We start from the raw sequence: 20,329 nt of genomic DNA, 5'->3' as shown, positions 1-20,329 counted from the left end.
ACCACTTTGGGAACTTTGGTTGAAGAGCAGTATATAAATATTCATTAATAATTATGGGGCTTGCGTGCTGTGAGGAAGGTGAGAGCTATGCCAGCGGTCCAACCATACTGGACAGGTCTCACCAGAGGAGCCAGACAAAGAGTGCCTCTCCCATCAACAATATGGTGAGACGTAACTTTAATAAATCTATACCGGATCGGTCGTCGCCCAGGTCAACAAGGACCGCGCCAGGTGCTGGAGTCCCTGGACATCTGGTGGCAAGTGGGCAACATGACTCAGGATCTTCAGTTGAGCAACCAGGGCTGAAGACAGCAAAGTTACTGGAAGAAACGTTGCTTAACCGAAAAAAAAATACGAAAAATGCCAACAAGGAAATAATGATCTGCTGTTACAAGTCTAGTCCAACTAGAAGAGGTTATTTAAAAAGAATGTACCAAATTTGGAAAGAGAAGCATCCAGATACAGAAATAACAGAACAAAGGCTAGCAGACCAGAGAAGATTCATAATAAGAAATAAAGTATTCACAGGAGTTGAGCTGGAAGAACTGCAAAGAGCAATACAGGCTCAAGACATGGAAGAAGAATTACCACCAACTGAAGCAGTTGCTCAGGCGCAGGTGGAGGAGGTGTTGGAAATAGAGGATGCCACTGTTGCTGAACTGTCTCAAAATCACAACCAGGCAACCTCCCCTTTGCCTTCACCTCAAAAACCCAAATGCCATTTAACAGAAAAGCAACAAGAACTAAAGCAAAAAATAACTGAGCACATGAACCAAACAACCACCAGGGTTCGACTTCCAGCTCTAAAAACAGTTGCCAAAAAACAACTTGCTCAGGCATTAAAAGATGTCAATGCTGCACTTGCAGAAATAACAACCAATAATTTGCAAGAAACCAACCAACTAATGTACAGTGCAGCAACAATAACAACACGAGCTCGGATATAAGATCAGTGGACCTGTAAAAAAAGAAAGCAGTACATCACCTAAATGGAAGATTAGATTAGAAAATAAAATCTCCAGGCTTAGATCAGACGCTAGTAAATTGAAAGATATTAAAGACAAGAAGCTGAAGAATGAAAACACCAAACAGTATCTGATCCAAAAATACCACCTAGATTCAAGGAGAATTAGAGAAGTCCTGGAAATAATAAAGCAGCAAATAACAGCAGTGTCAAAGAAGATTAGCAGATATGAAGCCAGAATCACACAACACAGGCAGAATCTCCAATTCCAGTCGAATCAGAGACGTTTCTACCAAAGCATAGAAGGAGAAACTGCAAGAAACCTAGAAATACCAAATAAAGAAGAAACAGTGGAATTCTGGGGGAAATTATGGGACAATCCAATAGATTATAATAAAAAAGCATGCTGGATGAAAGAGGTCAAAAAATGTAACCAAAAAATGCAAGATCTAATAATAACACCAGAATTAATAAGTGAAAGAGCAAAGAAAATTAAAAATTGGACTGCTCCAGGCGACGATGAACTGCATGGCTTTTGGCTTAAACACCTAACAAGCCTTCATAAACAACTATCAATACAGTTCAATCACATTTTGCAAGGAGGTGATATTGAACAATGGCTAACAACTGGGAAAACTCATCTCATCATGAAAGACCCAGCAAAAGGTGCAGTTCCAAGTAATTATAGACCGATAACCTGTCTGCCAACCATGTTCAAATTATTAACTGGAATAATAGCAGATGAAGTGATGCAACACTTATTAATTAACAAACAGCTTCCAGTTGAACAGAAAGGAAATTGCCCGAACACCAGAGGCACAAAAGACCAGCTGCTGATTGACAAAATGATTTTAGAAAATTGCAAGAGAAGAAAAACCAATCTAAGTGTTGCATGGATTGACTACAAGAAAGCCTTCGATTCATTGCCTCACACATGGATACTAAAATGTTTAGAAACAACTGGTGTCAGCAAAAACATTCAGATATTTATTTTAAAAAGCAATGAGCATGTGGAGTACACAGTTAACAATCAATGGCAAGACACTTGGACAGGTTAGCATTAGAAGAGGCATTTTCCAAGGGGATTCACTATCCCCTCTGTTGTTTGTAATCGCCATGACCCCACTTTCACAAATACTAAACAAAACAGGCCTCGGATACCAAACATCTAAAACATCCAGTAAAATAAACCATCTGCTGTACATGGACGATCTGAAGTTGTATGGAAAGTCCCAGTCAGAAATCGAATCACTGCTAAACACTGTCCGTATATTCAGTAGCGATATAGCAATGGAGTTTGGACTAGACAAGTGTGCTGCATTAATAATGAAAAGAGGAAAAATAACAAAAACAGAAGGAATAGAACTGCCCAATGGAAGCAACATCAAGAACCTGGAAGAGAAAGAACCTTACAAATACTTGGGCATTCTCCAGGCTGATAACATCGCACACACTGAAGTTAAAAGAAAAATTGGAAGTGAATACATCAGGAGAGTTAGAAAAATCCTCAAGTCCAAACTCAATGGCGGGAACACCATACAAGCCATAAACACCTGGGCTATACCTGTTATCAGATACACTGCAGAAATAATAGACTGGACCCAGGCAGAGCTAGAGACGCTGGATCGTAAGACCAGGAAAATCATGACCATCAATCATGCTCTGCACCCCCGCAGTGATGTTGATAGGCTATACCTCCCTCGCAGCTCAGGTGGAAGAGGAATGCTGCAAGTCCATCAAACAGTAGAGGAGGAGAAAAGAGGCCTTGAAGAATATATAATGGGCAGTGAAGAAGATGCACTTCAAATGGTCAAGAACGAGAAACTATTCAAAACCAATGAAACAAAGCAGGCCTACAAGAAAGAACAATTCAAGAACCGAGCAGAAAAATGGAGAAATAAGCCCCTGCATGGTAATATTTGCACAATATAAATGGAAAATCAGACATCACCAAGACCTGGGAATGGCTTAAGAATGGCAACTTGAAGAAAGAAACAGAGGGTTTAATACTGGCTGCACAAGAACAGGCACTAAGAACAAATGCAACAAGAGCAAAAGTCAAAAAATCAACCACAAACAGCAAGTGCCGCCTTTGTAAAGAAACAGATGAAACCGTGGACCACCTGATCAGCTGTTGTAAAAAGATCGCACAGACTGACTACAAACAAAGGCATGACAAAGTAGCAGGGATGATACACTGGAACATCTGCAAAAAATACAAGCTACCTGTAGCCAAACATTGGTGGGACCATAAAATTGAAAAAGTTGAAGAAAATGAAGATGAAAAAATATTATGGGACTTCCGACTACAAACAGACAAACATCTGCCACACAATACACCAGATATCACTGTAGTGGAGAAGAAAGAAAAACAAGTCAAAATAATCGACATAGCAATACCAGGGGATAGCAGAATAGAAGAAAAAGAAATAGAAAAAATCACCAAATACAAAGATCTACAAATTGAAATTGAAAGGCTGTGGCAGAAAAAGACCAAAATAATCCCAGTGGTCACTGGCGCCCTGGTTGCAGTTCCAAAAGACCTTGAAGAGCACCTCAACACCATAGGGGCCACAGAAATCGCCATCAGCCAATTACAAAAAGCAGCTTTACTGGGAACAGCCTATATTCTGTGACGATATCTATAACAATTGACAATAAAATTCTGGCATCCCAGGTCCTTGGGAAGGACTCGATGTCTGGATAAAACAAACCAGTCAATAACACCTGACTGTGTAAACAAGAAATAATAATAATAATAATAAATTAATTTCTCTACAGTCAATATTGCCACTGCTGTTGGAGAAGGAGTGGTTTGCGTCTTTAGACTTAAAGGACACTTACTTTAACATTTCTACATCTTCGGCACCGCCAGTTCTTGCACTTTGGTCTGGACACTCAGGCCTACCAGTAGGGATGGGCCCGGACCGGTCCGGAGGCCATTCTAAAGGCCTCCGGAATGGTCCGGACCGGTCCAGACCTGGGTGGTCCGGTTTGGGTGGGTGGGGGGCTTTAAGAGCGGGTGGAGGGTTTACTTATCCCTCCTGCCTCTTTCCCGTTCTGGCGCCATAAGTTTAGTAGTAATTGGGGCGGCAGGATACCTCCCTGCCGCCCCTTCCCCGCTGCTGCTCTGCAAAACTCCCAGAAGTCCTTTGCGCGCACACGTCACAGAGATGTGAAGCGCGCACACAATGTGCGCATGCACAAAGGACTTCTGGGAGTTTTGCAGAGCAGCAGTGGGGAAGGGGCGGCAGGAAGGTATCCTGCCGCCCCAATTACTACTAAAGTTACGGCGCTAGAACGGGAAAGAGGCGAGAGGGGTAAGTAAACCCTCCACCCGCTCTTAAAGCCACCCCCCACCCCAGTGTTGGACCGCAGTTTGGCGGTTCCATGCACACTCCTACCTACCAGTACAAGGTGCTCCCATTCAGCCTCTGTACCACCCCAAGAGTTTTCACTAAGTGCATGGCGGCTGTCATTGCCTATCTCCGTGTTCAAGGTGTATCTGTCTTTCCCTATCTGGATGTCTGGCTTTTTACGGCAAGGGAGAATTCAACTCTTCTATTCAACCTACAGCTTACTCTCTCTCTCCTGGCAGATCTGGGGTCAGTGTCAATCTAAAAAAATTGGTCCCTCCTGACCCACCAGCATGCCCTCCAGTACATCCATGCGATCCTGAATGCAGGCGAAAAACATGCGTACTGCAGAATACATCCAGGCTATCTCCTCCATGGTGGTCACCTTCCAGTCTGCCCCCAGGCAATGGGCTTGTTCCATCCAGCACTTGTTGGGCCTGATGGCTTCATGTACAACAACGGTAGCAAACATATGCTTGAGGATGAGGAGGTTCCAGCTGTGGCTGCTGTCTGTCTTCCAGCCGAATCTAGACAGCCAGAACAAGTGGTTAGTTTTCCCAGATAATATCCTACAAGACATACCTTAGTGGTTGCAGCCTGACTCCCTGACGCAAGGAATTCCTTTTCAAATGCTAAACTCTATGGTATCAGTCACTACTGATGCTTCTATGCAGGGCTGGGGTGCTCACTGTGTGACTCTGAAATCGTGAGGTCTGTAGAACTCCCAGCAGCAGAAACTCCATATTTTTTAGAGCTCCTGGCTGTTTTCCTAGCCTTTAAAGCATTCTTACCTATCATCCAAGGCCAAGTGGTTCAGGTACATATTGATAACACTATGGCTATTGCCTACCTGAACTAACAAGGGGGCACTGTGTTGGGTCCCTGAACAACCTTGCCCTACAACTGTGGGACTGGTACTTGCATTATGATACCCTTCCTATGACCATCCATATCAAAGGAAAGGATAGTGTTCTGGCTGACTCGCTTCGTTGGGATGTCTCCTTCTCTACTCTCCATGAGTGGGCGCCTCCAAGATCAGGGTGCATTCTACTAGGTCCATGGCTATCTCAGCTGCCCATGTCAGGCATCAGTATGAAGGACATTTGCAGGGCTGCTACCTGGTCCTCAAACCTGCCCTTTGTCCAACACTATGCTGTGGACTTGCTATTTGCTTCAGAGGCCAATTTTAGTTGGGCAGTCTTAAAGGAAGTACTGTGACCACTAGCACCCACCTCCTCTTTACAGGAGCTAGTCACTCACCCAGTTGTGAAGGACCATGGATCCCCACAGAGAGAAACAGGTTGTTTTCCTGTAACTTATTATCTCTGTGGAGATCCATGGTCACTCACAAGACTCACCCGGCCGTCCCCTCTGCTAGCTTCTTTTGACATATACTGTTTACACACCTGTGCTGCTGTGATTCTTGCTGTCGTCTTCTACCTCTGGATGTTGCCAGTCTCTTCACAGCGGCTGTTTTACAAACCGAAGAGGGAGGCACTCAACTGCCAGTTCTATAGGCACCCTTTGAAGGCTATGATATTGCTATGCCTTAAAGGGCCGGAATGCCTAAACAGAGCTAAAGATTCTTCCGTGGGCCTAATGAGCAGGCACAGAAGACCCAGTATTGAGTGGCCATGGATCCCCTTAGAGATCATTAGTTACAGGCAAGTAACCTGATTTTTCCTCTGTGATCTTAAAATAATTGTAACCTCTGCAGTTCGGAATACTACTGATACAAAAGAAGGAAGGGAAGTATGTCATCAACCTCCATGTTGCACAGTGACAGTATAATGGAATGGTCAGGGAATACTGATTTTTAGTATGCTAAAGAAACTGCATGGGCAGTTTAAATCTTAAAGGAATCCGGGGAGCCAATTGCTATTACTATTTGCTTTGGTCCAAAAGGCAGCATGTATAGCTTTACCTTTTGAGGGTGATATGTTTTGTATCCATAAGGTTGAAGATTCAATCTTTGCCATCTCCAAGTAGGACTGGGAAAGACTTCTGTCTGAAACCCTAGTGTGATGCTGCCAGGCAGACAATACTTACTTAGATGAAACAATGGTCTGATTCTGTATAAGGCAGCACTCTATGTTTAAATCATCTTCCTAGGCAGTATGAAAGCTTTAACTATAAATTAATATGAGTTACCCCGCAGTCAATACCTTTGTCTTTTCTGGACAGAATTTCAGTTAACTGGCCCTCTTCCAATCTATCACTGGTTTCAGGCATCTGTCAGGACATCTCTTACTATGCCTAGATTGGAAGAAAAGGAGAAATAGTAATGTGTCTTCAGCATATTGGTTATGCCTCATCCCAGTTCTCTGAACAACCCTCCCCAATGGTTTCATATAGGTAGAATGGGATACAAGATAGAATCCTGCAGCACTTCATACTATAAATGGCCGAAGTCATCCCCCAAACACTTTGTAGAATCTTCTTGCCAGGCAGCAACAAAAGCTCTACAACATGGTACCTCTAATTCCCAACCCAAATAGGTAATCTAGAAGGATTATCCATGGCTGAGGGTGCTGAAAGCAGTTGAGACGTCCAGGAGAAACAACAGAATTGCATTTCCTCCTCTGTCTCCTTGCATAGGTCACCACTCTGGTCACTCTGACCAAGGTAGTTTCTGAACCTATGACAGAAACCAAATTAAACGGAATCCAGATAATTGGATCCAGCAATATCTGGAGCTGGTTTATAATGAAACTTTCAAGCACTTGTTCCCAGGTGACCTGGTGACCAGTCAATAATGTGATAAATCATATGGATCAGGGAAAGTTTTTTCAGTAGTCTTGCTACTGCCTCCTTCAAAATGAGCAGAACCACCACCTCTCAAATGAGGAATTCACCATCAGCCAAGTCTCCCTGGCCAGATATAATAAGCCATGATGGGAAGGGTCAAGCATTCAGTTGACAAACCACACTTCTCCAAGCATCCTGCCAGCATCCTCTGGCTGTTGAAACTGTAAATCATCTTTACCTCTTGCAGAGGTAAATCAGGAGCACTTTCAATGAAATCCTTTGAGCTACTCACTACTGAAATTTACCACTTCTTAATATGAAATTATGCTATGCTGATTGTATGTAAAGCACCTTGGCTAAATTACATGTTTAATTTTTCTTTCTTTTTCTTCTGTGCAAGTGTATGGTGTGAATAAGTATTAATGGTGTGTTTTCTCCTGTTAGGGCCAGAAAGTGAATGAAGCTGCTTGTGACATTGCAAAAGAAGTGGCTCAAGAAGGAGATGCTTTGGTGGCTGGAGGTGTCAGTCAAACACCTTCATACTTAAGTAACAAGAGTGAAACTGAAGTCAAAGAAATCTTTCGGAAGCAGTTAGAAGTTTTTACCAAAAAGAATGTGGACTTCCTAATTGCAGAGGTATATGAAACTATTAAAAGAACAAGAGCCCCATGGGGGACAAATGGGGGGTTCTTGATGTTGCTTTACAACCAAAAAATCTTTTGGGCATTGAAATTTGTTACTCTGAGATTTATTTTTTAAAAGCAGCCTGTTTGCCATAATATCCACAGTATATGTTTCTAGCTAGATCTGTAAATAAAATCTAGGTCTAGACAGAAAATGTCTACCTAGACCTATACAGCTATACATAAAGTGAACTCAGATCAATTCTGGGACAAAGGTTTAGATTGTATTTGCCTTGTTCCATATTCAAGTTATTTGAATAATAAAACAGAACATTATTTGATATTCTGATGGAACAATGTATATGGTTTTGTAATGTATCCTCTTGGCTCATTAACGAAGGCATAAAACATGATGGAGATGAGTCTACTATCTTCATTTGTGGCTATTACATTCAACAGCTACCATTCTCATTTACTATAAATTATTGAAATAATGTTGCATTTAAACACATCCTAGGATTTAAGTAGTCTGTTATTTGACATCACTCCTCCAAAGATACTCAAAAGAAATGACAATTTTTTTCAAGGAAATATTTTGATTTAGAGGCTTAACTTTTTTGTGGGGGGGACACTTTGCTCCTGAATTTCCATCTTTTCTATTTCTTTCTTTAGTATTTTGAACATGTTGAAGAAGCTGCATGGGCAGTTGAAACCTTAAGGGAATCTGGGCTGCCAGTTGCTGCTACTATGTGCATTGGTCCAGAAGGAGATATGCATGGTATACCACCTGGAGAATGTGCAGTTCAACTTGTAAAGGCTGGTAAGACTGTACTTCCTATATCTGTTGCTTTGGGGGAAAATATTAGCAATATCAGATGAGCTGAAAGAAGTTAAACAAAAGCTATACATAATGTATCTCTCATTTAGGAAAAGGCAGGACAAGGAGAAAGGTGGGTGGGTAGATCACAATAAGAGGCACACAGTGTTCTCCATAATCCCTGGCTATTGGCCACTGTGTCTGAGGATTATGGGAGTTGTTGTCCAAAAACAGCTGGGGGAGCCTAAGTTGAGTAGGCCTGAAAGACACATTTCAAACCAGCTTTGGGGTTAACTGCCTTGGTTGGCCTGTTGGATGATCACCAATTGGCTATTGACAGAGGGTGTACTCTGTTGATCCTTTTGGATCTCTTGGCAGATTTCAATACCATTGACCATGGTATCCTTCTGGATCGCCTGAAGGAGTTGGGAATCTGGTTGGCACAGTTTACAGTGGTCCCATTCATACCTCTCTGGCAGATTCCACATGGTTTTGCTTGGAGAGTGTTGCTCTGCAGAGTGAAAACTGAATTATGGTGTTCCCCAGGGCTCGATACCAATGCTCTTTAATATCTACATGAAATTGCTAGGAGAGATCATCAGGAGGTTTGGTGCAGGGTGTTGGCAATATGCTGATGACACCCACATATATTTCTCCATATCAACTTCATTGGGTAATGGCATAACTTTTCTAAATGCCTGCCTGGTGGCGGTAATGGGCTGGATAAGGAATAACAAATTGAAATTGAATCCAAATAAGATGGAGGTACTGAATGGGGCATGGGGGGATCAGAACTCAAGAGATGGTTTAGATCTGCCTGCTCTGGATGGGGTTACACTCCCCCAGAAAGAACAAGTATGTAGCTTGGAAGTGCTCCTGGATCCCAAACTCTCTCTGCTCTCTCAGGTTGAGGCAACCGCTTGGGCACTTTTTATTAGGGATGTGCACGGAACTGCAGAGCTGTGATCCGGCACTGGGGTGGGGGTTCTTTTAAGGGCAGGGGGAGGGTGTACTACTGCCACCCCAAATGCTTACCAAAAAAGCGTGCTGGCGGGGGGAAGTGGCGGGAGGGGTAAGTACACCCTCCCCCTGCCCTTAAAGGAACCCCCACCCCAGCGTTCGAACCACGAACCGCCCCATGATCAGACCGGTCCAGAGGCCTGTAGAATGGCCTCTGGACCGGTCTGTGCACATCACTACTTTTTTTTTAATTAACTTGATGTTTACTATTTTCAGCCATAAGTAAGAAATTTTAATACTCAGCCTGTTTGATATGTTGGTGTCTTATATCAACATAGTATTTCAGTACTGTATTAAAACAAACTTGGATACTCAAATATATGTCTATAATGGCTTCTAATAATTTTCTTTATCAACATAGTATTTATTTAGAGCATTTTTAGACTGCCAAAAATCTGTGCTTCTAGGCAATTTACACAACTTAAGACAAAAAAACACAATAGATGAGCTGTAATTCAAGTGGCTAGTGTGCTCTGTGCACGGGACCTTTGTTGACATTAAGACTGTTCTCATGAAGGCAGGGTTTCACCTAACTCCCCCCTACCCTCACCCCACAGATCTGTCATTCCGCCTTTGGCACGCCAGCGCACACCCACACGATCTGCGCAGCGCAGATAGCTGGAGGCTGGGACTCATTTTCCCAGACTCCAAGAATCCCACAAGGCACCATGCAATGAGTGTGATGCTTGGGGGATTTCCCTGGGAGTCAGGCACCCTAGATGCCTGACTCTGTATATGCTCTGGCTGTGAGCACCCAGCATGACCCCAGAGCTGGGTTAGAGAGCACTCTCACATCCTCTGACCCATATAAAAGCCCAGGTACAAAAGTCAGGCTTGCCTCTGAGGCAATGTTGGGATTGGGCTCTATTCTAGTGGTGCACACAAGCAGCCCTACCCAGGTAAGGCTGCCCTAACCTGGATAGGGCTGCTCATGTTCACAGCCTCATTATATTTTCCTAATGACATTGGTCTGGTGCCTACGATCAGTATCATGTGAGTTAAATGGAAGTCTGAGATTCCTGCCACCTGTGTGTTCCCATAGAGTGTGTTGCAAGAACTCAGGATTTTTCAGGAACTGGCAATACACCAACTTGACATGAAGCAGAGATCCATAATCCTTGATTTGAACTTGGCTTGACAATCTCTGCTTCATCCAGAGTTCTCACAACATGCTCTATGGGAGTGTGTGCATGACATGAATCTGATTCCCATCTGACTCACATGAGATCAGTTGTGGGAACCAACCCAAAGTCATTAGGAAAACATAACATTAGCAGTGGTCCTGTGCACAGAACACATTTGCCATTTGATCTAAAATTCACTTCATAGGCTCTTCTTATTCTTTAGGTGCTTCTATTGTTGGTGTAAACTGCCATTTTGACCCAGAAACCTGCCTTAAAACTGTGAAACTGATGAAGGAGGGCTTAGCAGCTGCTAAACTCAAAGCGCACCTGATGTCACAGCCTCTTGCTTTTCATACACCTGACTGTGGGAAGCAGGGTTTCATTGATCTACCAGAATTCCCCTTTGGTAAGACTGGAATGTGTGTGTTCTTGCTGTATGTCAAGTTGGGAGACAAATTAAGGCTGCAATCGAATTCACTTTTACTTAAAGTAAGTCTGTTGCACTATGTAGAATATACTTCTGAGACTATATATTGAATTCTCCTAAATGCACCCGTCGCTAATCCCATGTGTGGCAGCTCTCACAAGAGCAGCTGCCTAGGGGATAGTGACGGGGAGACAATGGCGGTGGCGGGCCAGGCCAGCCGGCTGCTGGGAACAGGATGCTGCAGCAGGCCGGGCTGGACACCAGGAGAAGGAGGTGATGGCAGGCTGGCTTGGCCCAGCTGCCGAGAGCAGGAGGTGGCGGGCTGGCCCGGACACCGGGAATTGGCCTGCGGGTGGGAAGAGGTGGTGGGCAGAGGTCAGTAAGCCAGAAAGCACGGAGTGGAGGTGAGGAGAAGAAGCGGGCTGCTCCCGCCAGCGGGCTGGCGGCAGCAGGTGGTGACGGCCCGGCCTAGCCACCAGGAATTGGCGGGTGGGCAGAGAGGAGGTGGCAGGCCAGTCAGCCTACCAGCCACAAAGCACCAGATGGGATGGGGGAGAAGAAGCAGGCCGGGCATGCGGGGGAGAAGCGGACCGGCAGAGGCGCAGATGCTCTGCACCTGGCCCAGCTAGTTCATGTATAAAATTGGTATGAGTTTTTTCTGACCTCTTGCCACTGCCTAGAAACATGTATAAAATTGGTATGAGTTTTTTCTGACCTCTTGCCACTGCCTAGAAACATCTTAGAAACTAAAAATAATTGAATGAATGTATAGTTGTCTAACCTGGTTAATGCTATCCAAACAGTCCCTATGATAGTTTACAAAATCTGTGCAAAATGCCATAATCTAATTTTCAGATAATGACATTAAAGCAATTGCTTACCATTACAGCTTTGGAGCCAAGAATTCTTACCAGATGGGATGCCCACAGATATGCAAGAGAGGCCTATAATTTAGGGATAAAATACATTGGAGGGTGCTGTGGATTTGAGCCATATCATATCAGAGCAATTGCTGAGGAGCTGGCCCCTGAAAGAGGATTTCTACCACAAGCTTCTGAAAAACATGGTAGCTGGGGGAATGGTTTGAGCATGCATACCAAACCATGGATCAGAGCAAGGTAAGTATATTCTTAACTGATAGGAAAATAACCCATAAAAGATGTTTTGTTTAGAAATTTGTCATCTTAGCCGAATTCATAGTAAGTACTAAGAATTTGTAGAACTCTTGTGGTGTTATACAAAACTAATGTGCACTAGTACAGTTTTGAAGGGGAAGATTTAGACCTAAATGATTGGACAGAGCCAATAGGTAGAAGACAAGACCCTACTCAATATGCAAATTAAGGTAAATATTCCAACTGAATTAAATGCCCCTCAGTTTACTGTAGAGTAAATTGATATATTCAGCAGTTGCAAAATTAAGTTCTGTGTAGACTTACTGAATGTGTAAAAACTCTTGTGGCACTGAGCATCAATTGTCCCATTTAATAAGCAGGGTTCACACTGGTTTGCATTTGCATGGGTGACCACATGTGACCACTTTGCTGTAAGATATTCTCCTTAGGGGAAGAAGCTGAAGAGTATCCGCTTTCAAACAGAAGATCACAGGTTCACTCCCTTGCATCTCCAGGTTGGACTGAGAGAGACTCTTGCCTGAAACGTTGCCAGCATAGCATAGTGGTTAGAGTGTTGGACCAGGACTGGGAAGACCGGAGTTCAAATCCCCATTCAACCATGAAACTCACTGGGTGACTCTGGGCCAGTAATGTATCTCTCAGCCTAACCTTCCTCACAGGGTTGTTGCAAGGATAAACATTACCATCTATACCGCTCTGACCTCCTTGGAGGAAAAAATGGGATATAAATGGTATGTATGTATATATATATATATATATATATATATATATATATATATATATATACACATATACATATACATATATATATATATATATATATATATATATATATATATATATACACACACACACACTGCCAGTCAGTGTAGACAGTCAGACCATTGGTTCATCTAGAGCTGTACCATCTACACTGACTGGCAGTATTTTTTTTTTAATTATATCCCCTTTTTTTTCTATTTAAAAGTAATCTCCTCAAGCAGCTTCCTATGTTCCTATGACTGGAGCTTTTCTATGAACAGCGAACCTGAGGAGATTACTTTTAAACAGTAATCTCCTTGAAAAAGGGTCGCTTCGGGTAGCTTCACATGACTGTTGGTGAGTCTGTCACTCAGGAACATTTAGGTCAATGTCAGTGACCAGGGAGTGCATACTCCCAACAAGTGTGACATCTGATCCCACCAAAGTCTAGTTCTTGAGATTCTCTGCCTGACATGCTCAGACTTCCAAGAACTGGAAGGCAGGTTGAGAATGTCAAGCAGTTGAGAATGTCAGGCCGTAAGCATGCACTCCTGGTCACTGACATTTTTATTTTTTAATATATGTTTGAAACATGCTGAGACATTTGGAAATGACTTTAATTAGCTTGTGTTATGGCCATTAATTTTTGCTTCCCTTGGTACTGCTGTGTATTATGGCCCTCTTGGCCATAGCTAAGGAAGCAGTGAATGATCCAAAGAGATCCAGTACATAGTTATGAAGTTTGGGAAGTTAAACTTTTTGTAAATCATGGTATTAGCTACCTTTTTAGGATTCAGGAATGTTTTTGCTTAGAGATAAGATTTCCAACAATATGCTATCCATATCCCAGACACCTAAAATTGAGGCTGAATTCAGACATAATGTGGAACCAGAGTTAAACAGGGCAGAGGTTGGAACTCCATTACGTCTGAATGTGTGCAACCGCAGTTTTGAACTGAAAGCAACCTGTGGTTTGCCTCACCAAACTTCATTTTGAACCTTCAGTTTGCACTAAGGTTTGCCATCGAAACCAGAGGTTTGTCCGCCAAAGCGTTGCATCCAAATGCAGACGGCACCATAACTGCAGTTCCAAGCAGTTTTTGGAACCGCAGTCATAAAGACGGTGGCGCAGACCCACCTGGGATCATGCCCGCTTCATGCCTGTGGTGCTTCTTGCTGGCTGCCTCTCTGAGCACTTACCCCGCCCCTCCTGTCTCCGATCCAAGAAAGCAGTTGCCTGGCAACACAGACGCTCCCACTTCCAATCCCAAGCGAATCAGCCTGTCAAGTGGTAAAGTCACACAGGTGCATTCCTTCTCCCCAGTCTGTCCCTTGCGCCCCCCTCCTGGCAAGCAGGAGGGAAAGGGGACAGGGTGACAGGATGGGCACTAAGTGCTTTGCTTCCCGAGAAGGAAGTAACAATGATGTATGTTAACAAGCACAAATGCTCCAGGTGGTAGCATAAGCAGGGCACCCCATAACAGTGCTGTGATGGTAACATATGTTAGGATGGGGATACCCAGAGTCAGGTTTAAAAGGCAGCCTCAGCCCGGGATTCTTGAACAGCCAATTTTGATTTTTTTTTTTTAAAATAAATAAGCCAGGGACAAGGGCCCCAGCCTCTTCCCCTTGGGGATACCTGCGACCCCTAGGATTACTCATGAGAAGGGCTGGGCAGCAGGAACAGTGTTGCCAACGCTGAGAGGGGAAATTCCTCATATGTGATGGTGACAGTTGCTGATCTCGAGCAGACCACTCACTTATGAGTGCAAGGCTATGGGAACACCCCTTCACAACTCTTGAGGAGAACCGTCCGTGGGGACAGGGGCAGGTACGGAGGCAGCCAAATGGTGGCCTGGGTCTGGCCCCACCCGGCGGCCACTCTAGTGATGTCCCATCAAGCACAGATGCCAGATGGGGGGCCAGACACCAGATGCCTCCCAGCTAGGTTGTGCTATTCATGCTAGTAGTAGGGATACCACCAACAGCTCTCCCTATCTTGGTGACCAAGAAGCTGTCAGTGTGCCCTCTGCCAGCCCATCTGTCCACTTGGGCATGTCCACCCTTGTATGTCTCCTGAAATTGTGGCTCTGCATTCTTGCAGTTCTCCTCTGGCTGCTGGAAATTGGGGCTCCCCTCTCCCACAATTCCCCACAGTGGAAGATCTGCATACAATGCAATACTGGCCTGAACCCAGGAATTTTGAATGACAATAAAGATCTGTCCCCTGCAACCAGTGTTCCCCCAGCTCCGACACATGGAGAGTCACAATCTCTTTTGGGTCCCTGCAAGGCTTCCCAAGGGAGGAGGGGGTTATAGTGCAAAGGTTCTATCATTAACCAGAGTGAGTGGGGGGCCCATGCAGGTGGGCCACCTGTAGGTTAGCTGAACTAATGAATGCATAATCTGATGGAAGACTGAGGGTGTTCTACTCTATGGTCCTCCCCAGTAGACTAGCCCTCTCATAAGAGTACTAGTCTTCTGGCAGCAAGCTGCTGGGGAGCAGAAGTGTGGTTTGGTCTGCATAGACTGCTTTGCTAGGTTGAGCCCTTGCAAGAGCATCCTAGGTCATGGCGGGCTGCCCCCCCACCCCGATCCTTTGCCTTCCCTCATATATATATCCCCTCCTAAGAAGTTATCATGTTCCCTTTCCTGAGTAACAGAGAAGTAGTGCTCCCCCCAATTGTTCTTATGCAGGACAGCTTTGTTGTGGGGCTCTTAGGAGGGTGGCGGTGCTATCGCTGTCAGGAGTGCTGACATGACATTTACAGAGATCGAAATGCCCTTTCCACGCTATGGGTGGAGAGTTCCAAAAAGGGACAATAGTGCTTGGCACGACCCGTTTATGATCATGGTCAATGGCATCTGCTCTGGTGAAGTGCTGACAACTTGCCACAGTCTGGCAATGCAAGCGCTACAGAGCTTGCTGGGATCGGCCTTGGCAGTAGGGGTGTGCAATTCAGGTTTTCGGTGATTCAGTTCGGGACCTGAACCGAATCACCCCCGTTCTGTTCTGTGCCCGAATCTGGGCTACCCAAATCACCCCCGATTCGGTTCAGATTCGGATTAAATCCGAATCTGAATCGATTCGGGTAAGAAAAACGGGTCCCAGGGGCAAAATAGTGGAGTGGGGTGGTAGTTCCCAATGGTTGGAGGCTACCACCCAGATTTCAGGGGAATTGGGCAAAGGGCTGATTTCGGGGAAATTTTTGAAGTTTTAGTGTCTTTGGGGCAGATCGGGGGCATAGCGTGGGATCTGGGCAAAAAGAGTGGGGTGGGGTAGTAGTGCCTAATGGGTGGAAGCTACCACCCCAATTTCAGAGTGATTGGGCAGAGGGCTGATTTTTGGGGAATTGTTAAAGTTTACGCGTCTTTAAGGTTTTTCCCCATAGAGAAGCATTGAGGTGTCAGCAAATGTATAGCTTCACGCGGGGGGCAAAGGGGTGGTCTAGAGCAGTGTGGGGTTGGTGGTAGTGCCAGGTAGGGTCAAGGAAGCTACCTGAATTTTTTCAAAGGATTTGGGCAGAGGGCTGATTTTGGGGGAATTGTTAAAGTTTACGCGTCTTTAAGGTTTTTCCTCATAGGGTATGCATGGAGCTTTCAGCAGCCCCATAACTGCACTTGGGGGGTGCTGGGGTGGCCCAGAGCAAGTGGTAGTGTAGTGCACATAGGGTGCCAACCACCCCCATGGGTTACAGGGTTCCGTTGTTTGTATTCTGAGTGTGGATTCTATGATAGCAAATTAGAGTGGATTCATGGTGTTTCATTGAAAATCTCATTAGCTATCATAGAATCCACACTCAGAATACCTCTGAAACAACAGAACCCAGTACCCCATGGGTTAGAAACCCATGGGGGTGGTTGGCACCCTATGTGCACTACACTACCACTCGCTCTGGGCCACCCCAGCACCCCGCAAGTGCACTTATGGGGCTGCTGAAAGCTCCATGCATACCCTATGAGGAAAAACCTTAAAGATGCGTAAACTAACAATTCCCCAAAAATCAGCCCTCTGCCCAAATCCTTTGAAAAAATTCAGGTAGTTTCCTTGCCCCTACCTGGCACTACCACCAACCCCACACTGCTCTAGGCCACCCCTTTGCCCCCCGCGTGAAGCTATACATTTGCTGACACCTCAATGCTTCTCTATGGGGAAAAACCTTAAAGACGCATAAACTTCAACAATTACCCAAAAATCAGCCCTCTGCCCAATCACTCTGAAATTGGGGTGGTAGCCTCCACCCATTAGGCACTACTACCCCACCCCACTCTTTTTGCCCAGATCCCACGCTATGCCCCCGAACTGCCCCAGAGACACTAAAACTTCAAAAATTTCCCCGAAATCAGCCCTTTGCACAATTCCCCTGAAATTGGGGTGGTAGCCTCCACCCATTAGGCACTACCATCCCACCCCACTATTTTGCCCCTGGGACCCGAAATTCGAGCTGACGTCTCATCAGACCTTTTTGCACTCAAATCAATGGATGCAAAAAGGCGGGAAATTCAGAGACGTCATCCCGAATCACCTGAATTTTTTGGGCACAAATCAGGGGTTATTAGGCTCAGCCCCAAAAAATATTGGGGGACATCGGGGGTGATTCAGTTCGGACCCGAATCACCCGAAATATCTTGTTTCGGGCACAGATCAATCTGTACCCGAAATATTTTGCACATCCCTACTTGGCAGTTCAGGAAGAGGGAGGGGATGAATGTCTGTGGTGCATTGGTTTAAAACTGAAACTACAGGTAACGTACGAATGCGGCCTGTGTGTTCAAAAATATTGCTCTGAACTGACTTAAGTAATAGTAAATGAATGAATTGATATTGGAATTCTAATTCATTCTCTTATGACTGTCTGAAAAATATTTTGTCAATGATCAAATACTGAAACACTTATTAAGGACATGTACAACAGGATTTTTCCCCTTTTTACCTAGGGCTAGGAAGGAATACTGGGAGAATCTGTTGCCTGCTTCAGGCCGCCCATATTGTCCTTCACAGTCAAAGCCAGATGCCTGGGGAGTAACTAAAGGAGATGCTGAGCTTATGCAACAGAAGGAAGCAACAAGTGAACAACAACTGAAAGAGCTCTTCAAGAAACCGAAATTCAAATCCAGCGTTGTAGCCTAAATGTCTAACAACTTCATATGTGCTAAAACAATTACCTTAATCTATAACTGACATTAAGATGAACAAAATACAGGCAGCATTTGTTAATTACAGGTGTAAAGTATAATAAACCTCAGCTATAAAAGCTTTCTTTACAAAAAACCCTCTTAGCCAAACTGTTGCTTGGAAAATGAAGAGTTGTTAGAGGCATCTGCACCATATACTGCAAATGTTATGTAACTCCAACTTGCTAACAATACACGTTATTCTGAGAGAATTTTCATCTTTCAATCCTGTTGAAATCATTGGGAACTAAGCACACTTAAGTGTTCAGTAGGCCAAATCCAAGCATACCTACTGAAAAGTAACTACATTCAGTAGAACTTACTACTTAAGTAGGACTTAAGTACAAATTCCTAATAACTTATTCTTAAGAATGGAAGCAAAACCTCACTATTTTTTGTAGGACAACTATGCTATAACTTGTGCATATTCCCTTGTGTCAATGAAACAATACTTAGGAGTTTCATTACTACAGCACCCCACTTTATTAAAACAACAACAACAACAAAAACAGCTGTAGAGCATGGGGTCATTACTAACCCTTTGCAAATTTCCCAGTGTGAATTGAGTGCCCCCTACTGAAGCTATTTGCCTTGGAGGTGAAAATATGACACTCATACATATTGATGACTCTGTACCAATGGTAACTTGAGGGGAGCAGGATTTGGACTATGGAACTAAGGTGGGGTTATAGGATTAACTGCCTCTCTTCCATACCACAGGCCCAGTTCAGTTTTGGGGGCTCATGTGGCTGCTTTTTTGAAAAAGATAAATGTGAGGAGTTCAAATTGCAGAACTCCCACCTAATATCCAATTTGACTATTGAGGTGTTCTCTCTCTCTTTTCAAAAACAGAACACTGGACAGTAAGAGGTGTGAGTGCTGATTTGGAGAAGAAATCTTCTGCTCAGAATAAACAGTTTAAAAAATCTCACTACAATTGTACAACATTAAAGTGGACATCCAATTTCAGTATTTTCTTTCCATATAAGAAACAAATCATTTTTCAAACAGTTCTGTTGGTTAGTCTTTCAGGCTTGAGATGCCCTTGTGGTCCATAAATGCATATTAGTTTTGTTTTTTTTAGTGCAAATACTTAAAAGGAACTTTCTAAATAAAAGATAAGTAAACTCAAAGATCTTAACAGTGTCCAACTTAGAAACAAAGAATAGTGTAAAGGAGATACAGTGAAACTTTCCTTTACCATTACAAATTATATAGAAGCCTTAAGTGAAGCATAGTCTGAACATTATTCTTGAGCTATACAGCTTGTCTGACTATAGGTATACAAACAGATCTACTTCTAAATATACAATCTGTGGAAGCCAGTAGGAGTAATTTTGCCACTCAGGATCAGCCGTCCATTCCAATGTACTTCCTTGGTGTACCAGACCAAGTAGCTGAGACTATTCTCATAAGGTCTAGCTCATAAAATGCAGGCTTTGGTATCAGCTCTGAAAACTGGAGTTCTCCATTGCCCTGTGGAACCAAGGTCTCATCTTAAAATCTTTATATTTTAAAATGCTCTTGTTTGTAGCTAAACATATAGACAGATATCTGGTTAATATTGTGCAGAAGCTCAATGTATGTCTTTAGTGGTCTTCCTAACTAAGAGCAATGTTCTGTATTAATACCAATAAAGACTTGCAAATTCTCAATGTCCACTGTTTTAAAGAGTGAAATTATATTGAAATCATTCATCAGGCACATTTTTCTTTTAACAGTGTATTAACTGGGATTCGGGTTTTCTCAGAACAGGTCTGGTTCTCATGATCAAAGCAATGTCCACTTACTGGCAAATCTCAGAACACCAAGCCACATACACTCTCAACAGTGTTGTGTGGGCTGCAAAAAATGCCTGGATCCCAGATTTGCACTGTAACTGACCAGCATTTAAACTGGGATTGACTGATGGAGTTCTGATCTCAGATTAACAATCCCAGTTAAATGTCAGTCTGTTGCCGCATGAATCTGGGATCAGGTTATTTTTTACAGACCATCCATGCTCTGCAGGAGTGTGTACAACTTGGTGATTTGGGATTTGCTGGTAAGCAGAAATTGCTTATTGTGAGAACTAGCCCTCAGAATACCAATAGGCATGACTATGTCCGTACATCATCCAACCGCCTCCACTGCTAAACTAAATTTCCTGCTTTGCATGAGCCATTACAATAAAAATTGAACTTTTAAGAATTTATCTA

General features: G+C 43.8%; 1 protein-coding gene across 2 annotated transcripts in view; it reads left to right on the top strand.

Annotated features, from left to right (window-relative positions):
• Positions 1-19,790, top strand: part of LOC128344708 (betaine--homocysteine S-methyltransferase 1) — a 40,566-nt gene extending 20,776 nt beyond the window's left edge. For both annotated transcript variants that reach the window (XM_053295446.1, XM_053295447.1), the window contains exons 5-9: positions 7,513-7,704; positions 8,364-8,511; positions 10,876-11,058; positions 11,969-12,197; positions 17,895-19,790. In XM_053295446.1, coding sequence (XP_053151421.1) covers positions 7,513-7,704; positions 8,364-8,511; positions 10,876-11,058; positions 11,969-12,197; positions 17,895-18,087 — 945 coding nt within the window. In that variant the 3' untranslated portion in view covers positions 18,088-19,790. The remainder of the gene's footprint in view (positions 1-7,512; positions 7,705-8,363; positions 8,512-10,875; positions 11,059-11,968; positions 12,198-17,894) is intronic.
• Positions 19,791-20,329: the final 539 nt, after the last annotated feature.

The sequence above is a fragment of the Hemicordylus capensis genome, chromosome 2 (assembly GCF_027244095.1).
Source record: "Hemicordylus capensis ecotype Gifberg chromosome 2, rHemCap1.1.pri, whole genome shotgun sequence".
In the NCBI taxonomy this organism is placed as follows: Eukaryota; Metazoa; Chordata; class Lepidosauria; order Squamata; family Cordylidae; genus Hemicordylus; species Hemicordylus capensis.
The sequence above is the reverse complement of the archived record's forward strand: the minus strand, read 5'-3'. Positions and strand labels throughout refer to the sequence as shown.